The sequence below is a fragment of the Plectropomus leopardus genome, chromosome 15, assembly GCF_008729295.1.
Source record: "Plectropomus leopardus isolate mb chromosome 15, YSFRI_Pleo_2.0, whole genome shotgun sequence".
Lineage (NCBI taxonomy): Eukaryota > Metazoa > Chordata > Actinopteri > Perciformes > Serranidae > Plectropomus > Plectropomus leopardus.
The window spans coordinates 15990191-16009345 of NC_056477.1; the positions used below are offsets into that span (position 1 = coordinate 15990191).

Genomic DNA, 19155 nt, shown 5'->3' on the forward strand with positions numbered 1-19155 from the left:
TAGTTTGACATATTGCAGTATTTTGCTTTCCTGCCGAGGGTAAGATGAGAGGATTGACACTGCACCACTCCTTCCAGGAGGTCTTATGGGCTCCTGGCTCTGCATTCGTAATGCACAGAAAAGTGGTATCAATCTTCTCATCTGACTCTCCGCAAGAATGCAAATAAGTATATTTAAATGCTAAAGTATTCCTCTAGGACTTGAAAATCCACTTTTCTGCCCCACCTTTTTGCACGACTCGATGAATTCTTCTATAGTGACGACGCCATCTTTATTCCGGTCCATTTTCTAAAAGAAAAATGTAGCGGGCAAAGATTTACTCACTGAAAAACCACTGAATGTTCAATAATTTTGTCCATTACCATCTAAAAATATTTCTATAAGTAATATTTTTGGTTTTCAACAATAAAAAGAAGGGTTACTAGAAAATAAACACTGCTAAGTTCGACCTGGAAGAAGCTCTCCACATGTTCTCTTGGAGCATCGTCCTGCATAGTGGGGTATGTATACTTCCCCATCATGTCATAGATGGACCTCATGATGTCCAACATCTCCTGGAAAGTGAACAAAACAGAGAATGTAGAAACTGTTGGACAACATCAAGAATCACTTTGACGCTGGGTCGTAAACAGGTGCAAGTGCAGAGGCCATGAGTCCAACAGCTTGCTAAGGATGTCTATCATTTCAAATAATGTCCCAAAAGATTAAATGCTAACTAAGACATAACATTAGAACTGCAACATTCTGAGAGTGTTTTGGTGATCATGAGGTGACAGATCATATACTGTTCTTTTATAAAAATGTTCCCAAAATGTTACAATAGAACAAAGGAAGAACGTTTTCAAAGTCACATTCAGAGCGTGTTATCGAGGCTTGAGATTACAGACCATTTTTTATGAACATTTTTTATTTGAGAATGTCAACCTCACTTAAAGAAGAATGTTCTGGGAGCTGAAAGAAAACTTGCCACTGAAAATGTTACTAAAACATTGCATTGATTGCATTGTACCATTCTCAGAACATTTTTAGAACCATACATTGCTAGCTGGGAATACCACAGATTGATTAGTAGGACTGCATTTTAGGGTCCCTGAATTTTCTGCATGACATAACTAGCATTTAGACACGTCTTCAGTTGGGAACCTCAACACCACTGGGTGTTTCAATAGTTAGAAAGTGTTTTATCACAAGAACTCTGGGGCACATCACAGGCTGATCAAACCTGGGTTTGTGTCTTATGGTTCGATGGTCACTTGGCAGCCCAAACAGCATCTCCTCTTTTCAGCCACAGCCAGTGACTGCCACTTTCAGCAGCATTGACGAGTTCTTTAATTGCCTTCCCGTGGGCCTGTCCTCAGACTCCTACTTTCCTCAGGAACCTTGCAGTGGAACTGGCTATAAAGCCTGCATGTCAACTCGACGCATTTTTGCATTCCAGCCTCGCTCCTCTGTTCCTGCTGCAAGGTTGGAGTATCTTATCCTTGCCATTAATATGCCTCGTCCGCAGCACTCTTCCAATGGACCGTCAGCTCAGTGCTGAAGGAATGCCGGCAGGGCAGGAGTTGATCCAGAGGACAAGGTCTAGTTGCAGGTTGGTTGTTCCGATTTCAGAAGGGGAGCTGAGTCTCTAGCCTAGGTCAACACACTTTTCCGTTTATGGCTGCATTGGCATTAGTCGAGAGGTGAGGGGTTAGCTCTCACTCTCTCTCCTTCCAGGATGAAGGATAGTATTTTTGCGAACGTTGTGTGGGCACTGATAGGCATGGTGTTGGTGGTTACTCTCTTGCACTCAACACTTCAGGACTTGGTTGTTTCACACAGTGTATGTGCCTTGTAATAGGCTAGATTCACAACCAGTCAAGATTTGCTTAAAGGCTGCTAGAACTGCACACTGGGGGCAGGCTTGATTCTGTCCTGGCCAGAGATTTAGGTTTGTTGGGAAAAAAAAAGACTGATGATTTTTTCTGATTTTGCAGCTCAACCTATCTGACTCCATGCTCCACAGCTTACTCCGTGTGATTTTCCTCCTTTTAATGCATCCTCATCAAGAGGACTTACTTGGCTTGGGTTACAGCTTTGGCAAACCTCATTGCTTCTTTTTGGTACCCCTCTGCCATCACCAGGTGCTGACATTCAGTTGGAGTAGCCTTTTGCCAAGTAGGTTTCATTGCTCCCAAGCGAAAGCCCCTCTGCTTTGTTGGGCACTGTATCCTGGTGTCAAAGGACAGATTTAGCATCCAGTACTGCTGCTGCTCTATTTCTTGCCATGTCCAGCCTTGCTTTGGCCTATTTGTATTCCTCCACCAGGCTAGAGAATGACAGTGATTGGGCTCACTTCCCATAGAGTCCTATGCTGCTGAGACATCTCATAGAACAAGCCACTACCTCACTTGTGAGTTTGTCAGTCTCTCCAGCTGGTTGTCATGAGATAAAGTGACTTCGTAGGTGGTAACTGGCCACTCGAGTAGGAGCAGCAGACTGAATTAAAACCCCCAAGGCTGCAGCTTCTCTGGGAGAGCTGTGTTGTTGATTTGCTTGAGGCCGCTGATTGCGTCCTGTCCGAGTTGTTCCACCTGCTTGCTGTCTTTGAGGTTTGCGTTAAAACATCTTCCAAGGCTTTTGATAAGCTTCTCCAGTACAGCTGGTGCTGTCTCATTGTTGATGCGAAAAAATTTAGATGATGAGCCAGCCTTTGATGATGGAAATATTCAAGCATTTGCTGGGTTTAATCTCCATTTGTGCCCATGTAATGTTTATCCAGCAGGCATTCAGTGCATGCTTTTAACAGATTTCACAAACTAGCTGTTTATTTTAAAAAAAAAAGCTGATTTATTCAGTGATCAGTATCCTTGCAGACAATTCCTCCACCTTATTTTAAGCAAAATTGAAATGTACATATAGAAACATGGTGCCTCCACATCCCCCCAAATACTAAGGAAATTAGTAGCAGCTGCAGCCTGTTTAGAAGCTATTACAGCAAATAATTCAGAAAAAGCTTAAGTAAGAACAGTGTATTATTCTGTGTGTGTGTGTGTGTGTGTGTGTGTGTGTTACCTCTTTGGTGATGCAGCCATCTTTGTTCAGGTCATAAAGGTTAAATGCCCAGTTTAACCGGTCATTTATGGTCCCTCTCAGGATGATAGACAGGCCAAATACAAAGTCCTGAGATAAAAGAGGAACAGTTTACTATATTTTTTTGGCATTACTGAAATCTTAACATGGTAAATGAAGTCAAATCTTCATCACAGCACTAATCTCTGTGGGCAGGTACTTAGAGAGGATGAATATTTGTGTGTCTACAGGCGTGGTGGAAAATTTCACTGGAACGTAACATTGCTTTTATCTCTAAAAAAGGAAGCCGATATAAGAATAGAGCTCACCTCGAAACTAACAGAGCCGTTCTTGTTAGTGTCGAAGGCTTCAAACAGGAAATGTGCATACATACTTGAATCTGGAAAAGTTAGAGACTCATGGTAACTCATGTGCCCTCAAAACATGTCGCACAGTCTTTAAGCAGCTCAGCAGCCAGCTGAATATAGCCAAGATATAAGAATAATTTCAAATACAACTGGAGGCGAGTGGTTAACATTTCATCAACCTAAATATCATGAAATGACAAATCACTTCGTTTCTTTGCAGTGCATGGACTGTTAGTTAGGCAGAGCAGATTTATAATGAGTTAATTAGGCTCGTTTCATTGAGATGATGAAAAGCTCCATGTGTACCTCTACAGAATTAAATGGATGCTGTTATTTACATTTTTATCTGGAGTCTATTAAATGAATGAATGATGAATAAAAAGAATGATTTAGATTAAAGTATTATGGACACAGTTGGAGCTCTTCAGTTTAAGCCGTAGGAGTTGACAACTTACCTCCCTGCGGAAAGAACTGGGAGTAAATGGTCTTAAAGTTCTCCTCATTCACCACACCACTTGGACACTCCTGGGATACAAATGTGAATAGAGAAAACTCATTAGGTCCAGCCTTGCACAGAATATAAAAAGGATTGCGCGAGAACTTTACACCTTGCCAGACTTTTACAGCTCTTAACTCCCATGATGATGACTGGAACCAGATGTTTTTTTAATTTATTTTTTAATTTTCTGCCGTATCACTCTCTTCTTCAGCCAGACCTACATTTTTGAAGCCCCTGTAGAGAACTTGCAGCTCCTTCTTGGTGAACTTAGTCTGCTCCTGCAGCTTGTCCATGCTTTCAGGGCGATGACACACAGTGGATAACTCAAAGTCATCTTCCACGCTGTCTGTATGAGGGAGAGAAAGGTGTTAAAATTTATTATCACTGCACCCTCATCAACCCTCAAGAGAGCCATGACCTAGCCAACATATTTCAATGAAGTCATCCAACTGACATTGATCTCATCATACAGTATAAGTCTTATACACAGAGTACAGCAATATCCTTTATTTTAAAAAAAATCATTTTTAATTTAATTTCAGTGAATTAAAACAGATGCTATTTGCACCCCAGTGTCCTTAGCCAAGCCCTGTGATAGTCAGGTGACCTGTCCAGGGTGTACCCCTCCTAATGTCAGCTGGGATCCATGGTGGAATAGCCAATGTGGGTATTTACACTTGGGTGTTTTTAGCATCATGCCCTAAAGCATGATCTCTGTGTAAAAAGGGCTTCAGAGAATATCAAAGATTGGTTACTTACAGCCCTAACCATGACCTCTTCACCCTAATCTTAACTGCTTCGAACTTTTACACGTCAGCATGATGAGTACTAGTCAAGCACAGCACGCTGTGGGATCCATAATAGATGGGTGTAAAGAATCAAATAGCTGTAGTGTAACTGCTCTCACCTCGGTGTAAAGAGACACTCTGTTTTGGATACATAATTGTGAGGTAACTGTGACTGGATCCAGCATTTTTCATACATCTTTGTTCCAGCACCAACTATAGTACTTCAGATCACAAAGCACAAAACGGTCTGTAAAGCTTCAAAAAATGATTAAGTTTCTTGTCTGAAAACTTGAGTTTAAGCACACTGAGGAGAGCCCTATACTGAGGGAGGTAGAGGTTTCACAATGTAACACAATAATGAACGTGGTTTTAAAAAGGTGTGGAGACACATCCACACACATTCATCATTCCATCTATTTCTCCAAAAAATAACTGTCAATAACTGTACACACACAGACACACAGACAAACACACACACACACACACAGACAAACACACACACACACACACACACACACACACAGAGCCCAAGGGAACACGGCGTGTTTCGAATCACAAAATGTAAAAACAGGTCTGACCTATTATCGGCAAGAGTACCAGAGTGTTTCAGGTTTATGGGTTGTTAAACTGTATGTTGTTTTATGTGTTCACTGACTGTTTTGGTGGCTGTGTGTACAAGACTGCATCCATACAAGCGTCTGTATGAATCTTCACTTAAGAGTCCAGCCTTATGGTAGAAAGTAGAGATGTATAGAGAGGAAAGGAGCACTTGCTTTGACTGATAGAGGGGGCAGCCGAGGGCTGGCAGCATGGCAGCAGCTTGAGGAATCGCTGCTTTATGGTTTTTTTGCTTTGGCTGGTAGAAGGGTTACCTGTAATTACCAACCATAGCACAAAAGGTTAGACACAAGTCTGCAAATTGTGTTTTCATACACACATGCACCCATGCCTGTAAGAACCAAAAACACACTCCATGCAATGGACAGATGCAACAACAGACTGATTCATGCCGTTAAGTCAATTGCTAATTGCCTGCTGACCTGGCTCAGCGATGGGAGACCACAAGTGCCACTTCAAACAGTAGATATTACCAGAATACAGCAGCACAGAGTGACTCCAAGAAAAACAAGGTTTCCTGAATCAGACTGGCTCTCGTATCACAATGCCACACTCAGCAAACCGTATGAACACCGGCAGAGAATCAATTCAAAACACTAGTCAAACATCAACAGTTTTAATTCACAATCGGCTTAAAGACTTAATTTCACTTGCCAGACAAACATCCTGCGAAACTGCCTCAACTCGTCAATGAGCTCATCACATCCAACACCAGAGCACCAGTTCATGTCTACGAAAACAAACTTCATGATGCCTATTTTGCTTCACAGAATCGTAGTGAAAATCAGATAGACGATGTAAAACACTTTCACACACATGAACCCATGTACTTACTCCTTCCTCTCAGTTTCCATGGTAACAGTCCCCTCACCCCTTTTAGCAGGACCCAGGCGGTCTGAGGGATGAAGGCCATGATGTGGTGAAAACCAACAGAACCACAGTACAAAAACAGACAGCCGAGCCTCTGTGACGTGTCCCCCGGTTGTCTCTTTGCTCCGTGGAGCCTCAGGGACTCTCCTAACTTGTGGCTCTGGTGTCATTTGAAGCCACAACAAGCAGAGCACATTGTCCAGTGGATACCAAAGTAATTCATCCAACCGTGTTAGCACAGGCCTAGCCCTCTGCCCCGGGGTCTGTGCATGTGTAAGTATATATAATTTTTTCCATATGGACCCAACAGCTGCTCACAACACAGAAACATCAAATAGTTCAACCATCTGTCAAAGGTTCAGAAAATGAATCAACATACACTTCTCAAGATCTACTTTTCATAAAAACCAATGCATTGACTCATACAGAAGTACCCTTTTAATCATCTATTATGACCCACTAGGAGTGTGTGGGGGTGTATATCTCTGCAGAGACTGCCCTCTGCCTGTATATCGGATTTTGTTCCCAGTTTCTGTGCTCGGGACTTTTCGGGGCGTGTACCCCCAGAGTACTGAGGTGTGGTGGGGGCTTTACAAAAAGATAGTGACCAAATGATGGACCATAAGCAGCAGACATCCAAGAAACAAAGCACCTAGCCCACACAATACTTAAAAATGTCCTTGTGACCAGTGCTTAAAGGTTCTGTATATGATAGCCACAACATTCATACAGCTTCAAAACAGCTATTCACTGTGTGAAGATAAATTAGCATCCTGAGCAGATAATGAAGGCATGCTCCCTCTGTATGTGTTGTAATCTGAGCGTCTTTGTTGTTGTGGTAGCCTGTCTGGCAACATATGTATGTGAGTGCATGTGACACCCCGTGTGTGTATCCCACTGCAAATTTGCCACCTCTCTGCATTGTGCACTTGCGGCAGTTACCACTGATAACGCCTCTCCCAGCACTTGTTGCTGTTGTTAGCATCATTAGCTGCTAGCTACCAGCTCGGCTACCTCCATGTTGAAAGCCGTGTGCGGACAATCTCAGCTCAGATTTTGAACCATAGACGTGCTCTAAACGCGCATATCCTTCAAGGTATATCCAGGCTGTAGAATATTCTTGCAGAGAATTAAAGATTTCAGCATTTAATACATCTTTACTGCTAGAATTTGTTGGGAAACACATTTTTAAGGTAACCTTTACAACACTGAATGTTATTGTGTTACCGATGCAGCTTGTCTCTGGGTGTGAGCAGACTAAATTTAATTCCCACCCATTGTTCTGAAGGCCTGGATGGAGACAGGCAAAAAGAAAGAAAAACTTCACAATTTCCACTTCCTCTGCTCTGCATGAAGCGCTGAGCTTGAAATACTTGCAAGGACCATGAAAGCTGAATCTACTGGAAACTGTCAATGTTTAGATATTCTTCTTTTAGGACTGAGACACCTTTTCCTCCCTCCATCTGCTCTGTTTCTTCCTCTGTAGTTTTGTCCTTTGCTGGTGATGAAATGTCTTGTTTGTTGTGACGTCTTCGAGTAAATGTGGCCAAGTTTGTCTTGGAATAGAGATGTTTGATCTCAGAGGGATTAACCTGATTTAAATGTGCACAAGAATGTTTCTTTTAAGGTCCCCTACTTATTGTAAAATATGCCCCCAAAACATGACTACACATCATCTACTGTATCCATCTAACATAGAAAATAAGCTGCTGTTGTATTTTCTATTCCAAAGCTGATACAATGCTTAATATGGAAGTTGTATCTAGTATTAATAGAGTGCTAGAGTCCTTTGTTGAAAACAAGTACTGCACTCATTACACTATTGAAGTAACGTGATCAATTTGCTCTCCAGCCTTTGAAGTTAAAATTGTTTTTTGAGTGGCACTGACAATGAGACCAGAAATTCTTTCATTTTGGCCTGAGCAGGCGGAAAAATATAAACTGTCTCTTCCTCATCAGGCAGGGGGTAAAAAAAAAGCAACTTTCGGTGTTCCTCAGCTGTTGTGCAGCATTAAGACACTCTTACCCAGCACACCCTGTAGTGACTGTGGAATTAGAGTTCAATGGTTTTCCCCAGGGGACACTGACAAACCATCACACCTCTTCAGGAAATAATAAAACAGCTCTATTTTTAGCTTAATGGCAACCCATTTCTGGCAATATCCACCAACTTTTGAAGAAGCTGTGTGTTTCATAAACTCCAGATATCTGAGGATTTTCTCAAGGCGAAGAGGCACTTATCAGCTGAAGTGAAGGCGGCGAGCATATTACAGTGATACAGTATACTGCAGATCCAACATTGAACCTTTCTGCTATGATTTCTAGGCCCTCCTGACTCTGAGGAGAGAAGTCAAATCTGCAGTTTTAAATATGGTGCTGTTTTCAAAACTATTTGGATAAAATTAGGCTGCTCTTTTGGTTCTTTGCGTATCTGTGGTTTCAAATGGGGCCTGGGGCCTTTGCCTAACGTCATTCATCTCCTCCCACGTCTCTTGCCTTTACTCTTAACTGCACTCAAGTCTTTTTAGTATAACATTCAATTGATTTGTGAGACATGCTAGAGGCATAATAAAAGAATGCTAAAAGATCAGTGCAGCAGGGGCAGAGATATTCAGATTTTAGGCACTATTTTGGCTTCATCATATGGCTCAAGCTCCAAAATACATTGGATCCTATATTTTCAATGCTGCATCTCTATGTCAGTGCCTCACCTTTTGGAAAAAGCTCACATCTTCCAAACGCCATGTAGTTTGACCCTGATGACATCTCCATGGTCGGTCTTAAGAGTTTGAAAAGCTACTTGAAGTAAAAAAATACATTAAACTAACTTTTCAAGACAAGGGAACGTGTCTTGATGTATAAAATTGGTGATGTGTCCCTTTAAGGAAGAAAATTAAAAAGCAAAGCCTTATCACAGTAAAAAGGATGAGTAAAGTACATGGCAGAATCCTTTTGTTGCAATAAGTCAAGTCCTGAATGTTTTGTTGTAATAAGTAGAGTACTGATGTTTGTCCCCAGTATGGATGGGCCTACATTAAGATGTGTTTTGGACATGAATTCTTTATTCAGATGTATATGTTTTTGGCAGTTTTGAATTTGTTTTGTGTCATAAATGCAGTTTAACAATCAGTTTTAACACTCCGCATTTACATGTGAGTTAAGAAGGTAGTATTTCTGTCTAAGACAAAATTACACACACACACACACACACACACACACACTGGCATAGGCACACACATGAGCAAGCACAGTCTCAAACTCAAACACACACACACACACACACACACACACACACACACACACACTATAAAGAGGAGAATAAATAGGTGTGACAGACATGACAGCTATTTAGTGAAGAAATTAGGCCAATGTACTTTGTTTTGTTTAATGCTAACAAACACTGCAGAAACACACACACACTTATGTTGCCACCCTGCTATCCAGCTGAGTGTTTTCCTCCTAACGTTCCCTCACCAAATTCATCATTTTGACTTCTCACTCGGCGCCTCTCCCTTGTTCGCTTACCGTTTCTCTTACCTGCCGTGGTTAGGTCGATAAGCCCCAGAAAGTGCATCAGTTTGAGGGAGCTACAGACCACCAGGAGGATGCCCACAGTCTGCAGCCCCTCCACCTCCCACTTGTCTTGAAAGAACAGATGCATCCTCTCCCCCCTCTCTGTTTCTGGCAATAAAAATCTTTCTCTCGCCCCGGGGCAAACTCTTCCCCCCCTCAGCTCCAACCAGGAATGCACCGTCTTCGCCTCGTCAATCTCTCCTCTCAGTCTCCCTCTATATGCCGGTATTCCTCCATCCTAACTCTGCACAGCTCCCCGCCCGCTTTCTTCACTGAAGGTAGATTGTTATTCTCCTCGTTTCTTCATCGAGAACAGTAAGTGCGTGGCAGCAGGACTGTCGGCTTGCTGCTCCACCCCCGCCGCCTCTGAGGCTGTCAAAGGTTGTTTAAGTTCCAGGTGAAGTTCGGACAATTCACTGTGTTCGTCCTGGCAGGTTGGTGACAATTGTTTTCGGACTCTCTCTGCTTTTCCAGCAACTGACTCTCAAACTCTGTCTACTCGGTGTCTGTCCTCCCTCTCTTTCTCGCCTTACCGTCACTCTCCTCCTGCTGTGTCCCTCCCCATGTTTAATTGGGTCAGTGATGGGACCGAGTGACGGGGAGGGGAGAGGAGGGGGAGGAGAAAAGGAGGGAGGGAAAAGGATAGACAAGTACTACTTGTAGGTTAAGAGGGGAAACAGAAAGAGGGGACACACAAAAGACTGATGAAAAGAATAAATTGGAAGATGAGACGGAAATAGGAGGGGCAGAGTGGAGTGGGTAAAAGCAGAAAATAAAAGCAACCACGGTAAAGCAAGGACTGAATCCAAAAACAAATGCATTTAAAGGAGACAAAATAAAGGACAAATCAGGAAAAGAAGAGGCAGAAAGAGTCTGAGGGAAGAGGGAGGAGGGAGGAGGGAGGTGACAGCGAGGCGATGAATCTGACCCAGCAGCTACTGTGGACAACCTCACAGATGTGGCAATCTCCCCTGAGTGTAAAGTCAACACACGTGCACAGTCAATAACAGCCTGGAGTTGAAATCTGGCTATAACATGCATTGCATATGCAATCCTGCACAGAGGGAAATATTTCAGTTGGGATGGGATATACTGATGTCACATCTGGCACACTGACATCCAACCACTGTCAGACATAACCTCTGAAGAACTGGAACAGAAAAACTAAAAAAGGACTTAAAAAAACAATCATGGGGATGCATTTTGATTGGCATATAGATTTTTCTAGACTGGATACCTCAGGGGGTCATATGTATGACTGATTTAGGGCTTTTAGCCTTTCAAGTCAGGGCAGCAGAAAACAAAGATGGCATTTCAGTTAATCAGGCAAGATATAGGCAGCACCTACTGAAACACATTGTTAAAGTTGGCTGTGATGAAGGAAATTATCATTTTAAATAGAAGTTGGGATGCACTGATATGACATGACTGCGTCAACCTCAAACCTGCTTTATGACTGTGATCTGGAATTACAGTGTCTTTTTCAATTTCATTATGTATTATTTTAAAAATCAGTGTATCTATTGTCAGTTTCAATCAAGAGTCATTACGTCACAGCAGGCTGCAGACTGTGCTTTTAATCCCACAGTAGCCCGTGACTTTATATTACCTTCAAGGGGTTATCTACAAAGTGCCTTAATTAAAGATGCTTTCTTTCTAATGGCCAGCAGGGGGCAACTCCGTGCTGACTACACATTTATAGTCTCAATCATAAACATCACAAGTCTTCTTCAATACAGCATAATGTTTATTTTGTAAATTACAGTCCCATTTAGACTACAATAGATGATAAAGGGTGTGCTTTAGGGCATAGCTACCTTGTGACTGACAAGCCGTTACCACAGCGGTTACATAGGTTTCTTAAACAGAACCGCCCCTCTCCTCTACAGCTCCACCCTCTCATCCAAATATGGTCACTTTTGGCTCCAAAAACAAAACAAGAAACAAGATGGTGACAGACAAAATGCCAAATTTGAAGCTTCATAATGAGAGTACACAAACCAATTGGTGACGTCACAGTGACAACATCCACTTCTTTTATACAGTCGATTACCTTACATGAAAGGGTTTCAAATAAGTTCCTTGCAGCGAGGTACAAAGATTTTTAAATTTGGCAAAGAGAATACTGGCAGCTGATCAGTTCTTAGATCTGGCAGATACTTTGATTTGAGGGATGTGATATGCAAAAAGTCCTCCATATCAAACCGGAAAACAGATTCTCCAAAAACGATACATGTAAGCAGGACGACATCATTGTAGTCTGTGCCATCCCCAACGATTAGGCGATGAATCCAAAAGAATACTGTTTTCTGATCTAACACCACTATGGCTGGGGTTTCGTTATTTTTAGGCACAAAAATGATTTGGTTAGCATTAGGGACAGGTTCTGATTATTAGGGACATTTTGGTTCTGATGCATTAATTAGTTAAGGTTAGGTTTGGCTCCTGGTTGAAGGACGGCTGAAGGAAATGGGAGTAGAATGGACGGAGAACAATAGTCTTGTGAGTCACAGTCCAACCTTTTGTTAAGCCATCCAACCACCCCGATGTCCTCTCTCTGCGGACCTTGTGGCTATAAAAACAACTTAATTTTCCTCCTTTTCCTCAACAGACAGGAGTCAAATTAACTACAGGTGCTGAAGGACGTTGTCAATAAATCAAAAATTTTGTTGTAAATTCGATTAATTTCCATTTTTGCTCATGTGGTTGGGTGTACAAACATAAGTTTGACAGTTTGATTTTTAACAAACTGGCTTAACCGGCATTTGTCATCACGACACATTTTGGCAAATTAAAAAATAGCCTATCAGCAATATGTGCCGACAGTGTCACAGTGCTAAATTAATCTTGTATTGCATAAGTTAAAGCCAGTATGACAATGTTATTAACATAATGATGTGTTTGTAAGTGACTAATGGAGTCACTAGAGTCTGACAGGATTTGCGCAGTAGGGCTGGTAACATGAAGGAGATAAAATTTCAGTAGAGGTGGGCGAGGAGAATATGCAAATGCCGCACATTGTGATTGTTTACTAGAAAGTTGATGTGTTTTTTAAGGGTGATGAGATGAGACAAGGAGGCTCTGTCAAGCTTGTTTTAAACAGCCTGTTCAAGGTGGGAATGTTACACCATTATTCAGACTCGCCACTCTGTATAAAACGTACAAATACGCGATGGGGAGTATTGTTGTTCTGCCATTAAGCCAGCAGCACAGGTAGTAACGGAGCAGAGTCTCATTATGTTCCACTCAGAAGTCGCTGCCCAGTCAAGTGACACCTAGTGGCAAAATTCAGTGAACCGGTCTGGTCTGAAAATGTTTACACTAACCTAGCACTTGCTGAAATGTCTGATGCTTTTGTTCTTCCTGTGAGGACAGTCTCTGAAATTGGTGTTGGAGGATAATAAGTGAGATCAGTGCATCCTTAAATAAGAAATGGCTAGACTTCAACAAAAGTGGAAAGTGACACCCATTGGCTTCAAAGTGCTCCATCACTTTCATCCTCCACTCCATGTTCAATAATACCCTCTGTCATCAAAACTGGAAGTGAACGCTCTACAGGAAACTGACAGGGGAGACAAGGGAATGTGTAATCCCTAGCGCTTTAGAAGCTTAATCTTTATATTTTACATAGGATAAAAATATACATGCATGTATCTGTCTGCGGCTGCAAGCAGGTCGGCTCAACGCTAGACAGAGAGAAACCAGGAGATGGAGATAAGTGTAAAGGGGAAGCTGTGGAAGAGAGAGGTTTATGAAGGGCTTGATCTGTCTGTGTGATTAATGATTCTCAAAGTCAAAATGAGACCCAGAGCCACAGTGTAGCGGCTGAGCCTCGAGGAGCGCACATCGTAGCCTTGTGGGACTGAACAACCTACACTTAATCAGAGTCAGACTGGTGCTCTTTGGCAAACATAATGACAACTAGCAATGATTTCAACTTCATGTTCAAAGTCAGAAACTGGGCTCATGGACGCTCTAAGTGTGCAACCATCAATCACTGTCATGTAAAGTGAGAGAGTCAACTGTGGAAGTCGAGTGCTTCAAGTACAATAAGGGATATCTTAGGGCTTCTAGGATCAGTCATTACAAAAGGCTCTTTACAATCGCATAAACTGAAATGACTAAAAAGAACATAATGAAAAATGGTCATTAAATCTGAATTACTTCACAACTTGTCATCTACGTAGAGTTATCATCTACATAAAGCATTATATCACCCTATATTTTGCATGCACTGACGGGCACGGTTAATTAAACGGGCAACATAAATTCCTAGATACAGTGACATATTCAGGACAGTAAATACTCAAACACATTCTGCAGTCAGAGAGTCAAATAAACGATGAAAGTATGAGAGATTAAGGCTGGCCGCGCCCATCTGTCATTATCTCTTACACAAAGCATCTGTATCTGTCATATACAGAGACAGAAATGTCAGATCACATATTGCAAATAAACAAAAAAACATTCCCCTTTCACTTTAACTCAGACTTGAAGGCTGTGATTCCAGGAATATTGTAAAGCACTGACCTTTGAACTGTTCCTGTGGTTGTGGTTGCTTCTAATAATGGTAACAGATTTCACTGCTGCACTGATGTAACCTTCTATGCATTGATTTGGTGACTTGCAGGTCAAAAGATGTCTAGACGTCTAGGTTACTGTAATACCACAGTGGGCTAAATTTGTTTGAAAAGTGAGCTTTTTAAACATCCAGATTACATACATGTAGCTGTTGTTTCAGCACGATTTAATGACTATATGTCAGGTTGAATATAGGAGCTACTTCAAACTGAAATATCGACATGCTTCTACATAAAAGTCTACAGCAAAGCTAGCAGCTCTGTTACACTGTACTTAGGTGCAACAGGTTGTTTTGAGCTACATGCTAATTGTTGCATGCCAATGTCCTCACAATAACGATGCTAACATACTGATGGTAATTAGGTGCTATAATTGTTAGCATGCTGACTTTTGCTAACTAGCATTAAACTCATAGTCTAGCAGACGCTGATGGTGATGTCATTTTGATTTTTAGGTTTTTGGTCACAAGTTTTGACCTGATGGCATAACACAAAAAGCTAAATGGGCGCCAAAGTATTCATCCTGAAGGGAACATGAAATTTCATGGCAGTCCATCCCATAAATTTGGAGACATTTCATGTCCAGTAGCAAATGACCAACAAGACAAACTGACAGACCAACACTGCTATCCCCGAAGTAGTGTGATCTCCTCCTATTTACCATATTTTGCCACTTGGGCAGAACCCCAGGCATCACTAAAATGATGCAGAAGGGCAAACTACTTGGTTATGGTTAAGAAAAGATTGTAGATGTCACTTAAAAACATCCAGCTTTGAGAGGCTCAAACATCGCAATCAGTGCTGTTGTTTGTTGGTCACAAACACCAGCCTCCATGGTCAAGTCCAGTGTTGGTTGGACCAAAGCACCATCCCTCCCACTCAAAGTAAGAAGTTTTTCATGTTTTTAAAACCAAGTCTGTTGCTCTGAAGACCCAATAATAAGGCGGATGGTTTACTTTGGAATTGGTAGAAAGCCCGGTGTGTCTCACACAGACATCAGGGACACTACCCATGCATTGTGTACTTTCATGCCGGGGGAGTGAGACCAGACTGCCTTGAGCCATGCTGTAAATATGATAAAAAAATCAACCAAATTTATTGTCCATGTTTTTTGAATTAATAATCACCAAATGAAATCTGTAACACTGCAAGTTTTCTCTTGATACAAAAGTTAAACAAGTTCATAACTGCAAACACTTGCACACATGAAGCACTTCACATGACAGCTGTCACTTCAGTGGTAATCAGAGATGAGCTCCGTGGAGAAGCCGTGTCCAACTGAGCAAGAAAGTGTTGCTCCATTTGCTTTGAAAGGGAGAGTGCCTGTGATATAATTAGCAGGCCAGTGGTGAGCCTGTGCAGTTTCCAGAAAAGTTCCTCAGACATTTCTTCTTCCACCTTGACTCATCACCTCATAAGGGCAGTGAGGTTCCTTTAGGGCAAGAAATCACAGATAAACTAGGGGAGCTTATTTTGGAAGCTGTTTTCAGCAGGTGTATATGAGTAAGCAACACCTGTAATCCATCCCAGGGATGTCATGAGCTTCATATAATGATGGACATGCATTTGCCTGAATGCTTATTTACGATAGATGTTGACAATTTCACTCTCTCTCTCTCTCTCTCACTCACACACACACACACACACACACACACACAGAGAGAGATTGTAATATAATGTTGGTTTAATCAGTCTTAGTTGATTAGTCTCTATGAGACATATTTTGCCTGGGGCCAGACACACAGAGTAATTGAAATACCTCCATATTTAGATGTCTACCTGGGCAATTATTCCTCTCAAAACTGATTAAAATGTCCAGGAGAGAGGGGATTTGTGTGTGTGTGTGTGTGTGTGTGTGTGTGTGAGTGAGAGAGAGAGAGAGAACATGTGCAGCGAAGGAGACACAGAGGAGGTCATTGACAAATGGTGCTCAAAATTGGCTAGTGTGTTTCCAATTAGATAAGTGAAAAAAGAGAGCCATTTGCATAGATCATTAGCTTTTAAGGATATTTTTAATACCACAGTGTGGGACAAAAACAGATTCATTCTACTGAGACTGTGTCCTTTCAGCATAAACTACAGAGAGCCGCTAATGAACGGTTTTCTTTAGAAAGTGCACACAATCAGGTGAGACAAGAAAAGGATCAGAGAGGGTTACTCTTTTGAGGAAACAAGACAAAACGGATTATTTTCTAAGCACTAAACTGAGAATTAGAAGAATAGTTAAATTTAGATTTCTTATTATAGGGATATACTGCAGTTGTCTATATGGCCATGTGTCTTGTGATAGTTGATGGAGAGAAAACAAATTCATGTGGTGAATGGGAAATATTTGAAGGGGTGAATGAGTGAAGCATTAGTCAAGGATGCGTAAATTTTGTTGATTTTTTTAACTGCAAAAAATAAGCAAAGCATAATGAATCAATTTTTCTTTCAGTAAATTTCAAATTAATCTTTTTCTAATTATGATTTTGTAAACATTTTTTTCAGTTTCTCAGCTGTTAGACTGGATAAATTTCTTAAATGTCCCCCGCAGGTGGTTGTTAACACTCTGCTACATAAATCTTTTGCTAAACGCTGAGGCTGAAACACTAAGCTTTCAACCTCTGACCTTCCCAAACATATTGCGGCAATTAATTTTCACACCTGAAGAGGGCAGTGCAAGGTAAGACATTTGGTTAGCAACCCTATATTCATCAGTACTGTTCCTCTCCAGCTTTTGTCTCTCATTCTCTTTGTTGTTGTTCATTTACATTCTGCTCCAGAGTCCAGACAAATAGTGGGAGGGTAATGAAAGATCACAAGCCATTAACAATCGCCATTAATGAAACACAGTCATGCATATATTCAGACAACACTAAAAGGGAAAGTTACTCACGTTTGCCACTATGACAACGTGTCAGATCAAAACAAAAGTGGACTGAACAACATTAAAGCTGCATTTGTGCTTTTTTTAAATGCATGCTGTGTTTTGAGTGGTGTAAAGCGGTCCATCTAAATTGGATTTGCATCGTTCGCAACAATGCTCTAAACTTATTTCCATCAAATCATAAACACTCTGCTCTGCTGCTTCCTGCCAGGAGCCAAATCAGGTAAACATCCTGAACGGGTCGATACTACAGAAAACAAAACTAAACAACACAAAAACAACTTTGTAGCAGCTAAAAGGGTTTGTATCTCAGCGCTGTGAAGGTTTGGTTTATAGCATTTGAAAGATTTTTCTTTCTAAAAAGACGGCTACAACAAATCTTCAAGAGAAATTATAATGTCACAGCAACAGAGCAAACAAACTAACACAATTTCCAGCCAGACGAGAGGACAAAAGACAGTGAAACAATGAACTTAGAGTCAAACTCAACCAGCTGGCGACAGCCTGCAGGAAAGTTATCCCAACAATTACTGGGATCCAGCCATGAGTGAAGATCAAATTGGCACTTAAATCAATGGCACACTGACAGCAGCCTGTTGCCTTCCCATGTTGTTGTAAAACAGAATGAATAATAGCCACTGTCTGCCCAACATAAATGTTTTATCCTGGTGATTCCTGCTGCAAGGTGTACACTCCTTTGCTAATAGTGCATGTGGGTGTGACAGAGAGAGAGTTAGCCAGGAACAAGACTGCACTTTTCTCATTTATTCATTCATCACTTTGAGTGAGTGACTGGTAACTTCAGTGTGGGTGAAAACTGGGGAAAAATTAGTTATTAGTCAAGTTATTTTAGGATTAATTTAGAAAACCTTCTCAACCTACAAAGCAAAACCACAATGTTTTGTTTGAGCTTGCTTGTTAAATCTCTATGAGTGCTGTTGCATGTACATGAATAAGCTGTTTATGAGGCTTATTTCGGTTGTGATCATATTTGTGATATGGTGTTAACATGAGCGCAGAGAAACCGGGTTATTCATATTTGGGCACACACATCCCAGTTTCTTTCTGAGTACTCCAGCTAGCATATTAGGGTTTCTCAAAAACTGAATAAGGTATTTATATGCTCAAACACAAAAATACTCCAAAAACCTGATCATAAATGAGTTATCCGTGTCCATGTAAACGCACTCTATATGTCTACACAGTTACACTGTGCATACATTGTTCATTATGACTACTGGCTCTTAGAAACTCTAGAGCATCCTTATTTTTATCAATAGGTCAAATACCTTAGTGTAAACGGCAGAGCTGAATGTAAGAACAGAGGATCGGCAGTGTAGCGGCCTTGATCTCCACAAGCAATCAATAAACAAGGATAAACTTTCCCTTCAACCTCAAAGCTGCAAACAAACATTGCATTTAAAGCAAAAAGACTGTAGAGACGTTATGACTGGTAACAGTAACAGATTCAAGAGAAAAAAAGAGCTAAATAAGCAAATGTTTTGTTGTAGTTGTACTCCTTCAGTGACAGTTGGCAATGCTATTAACAAAAGTACATAAAAAGTACTAATAAACACTTTCTTACATGACATGCTCCTTCAGGCTAATACATATGCAAAGATGCATGTTTTTTCTTTATGTCAACTTGTATTATATTATTACAACCTTTTGCAATAATATTGTACCAGTACATCTGGTTTACAATTACATAATGTCTGTAAAATGTAAAGAGCAATACATTATTGGTAATCCCTAATTTCTAAGGGAACTCTCTGCAATATTCAGATTATTAATACTGTATAGCTGCAAACAACTTGTAATGGAAAGATACAGTAACGACATCCTGAGCAGAGAATGAAGTCAAGCTCCCTCTTTGTCTGTTGGAATCCGAGCTTCTCTGTTTTTTGTTGTTTAAGACGGTCTGGCTGCACATGGATGT

The 19155-nt window shown here is 41.1% G+C and overlaps 1 protein-coding gene across 1 annotated transcript in view; it reads right to left on the reverse strand.

Moving 5' to 3' along the window:
- Positions 1 to 19155, reverse strand: part of LOC121954434 (Kv channel-interacting protein 2) — a 115058-nt gene that overhangs the window by 2169 nt on the left and 93734 nt on the right. Inside the window, exons 2-8 of the mRNA XM_042501932.1 lie at positions 5480 to 5578; positions 4140 to 4264; positions 3875 to 3944; positions 3381 to 3451; positions 3055 to 3162; positions 450 to 554; positions 226 to 288 (exon numbers count right to left, since the gene is read on the reverse strand). Coding sequence (XP_042357866.1) covers positions 226 to 288; positions 450 to 554; positions 3055 to 3162; positions 3381 to 3451; positions 3875 to 3944; positions 4140 to 4264; positions 5480 to 5578 — 641 coding nt within the window. The remainder of the gene's footprint in view (positions 1 to 225; positions 289 to 449; positions 555 to 3054; positions 3163 to 3380; positions 3452 to 3874; positions 3945 to 4139; positions 4265 to 5479; positions 5579 to 19155) is intronic.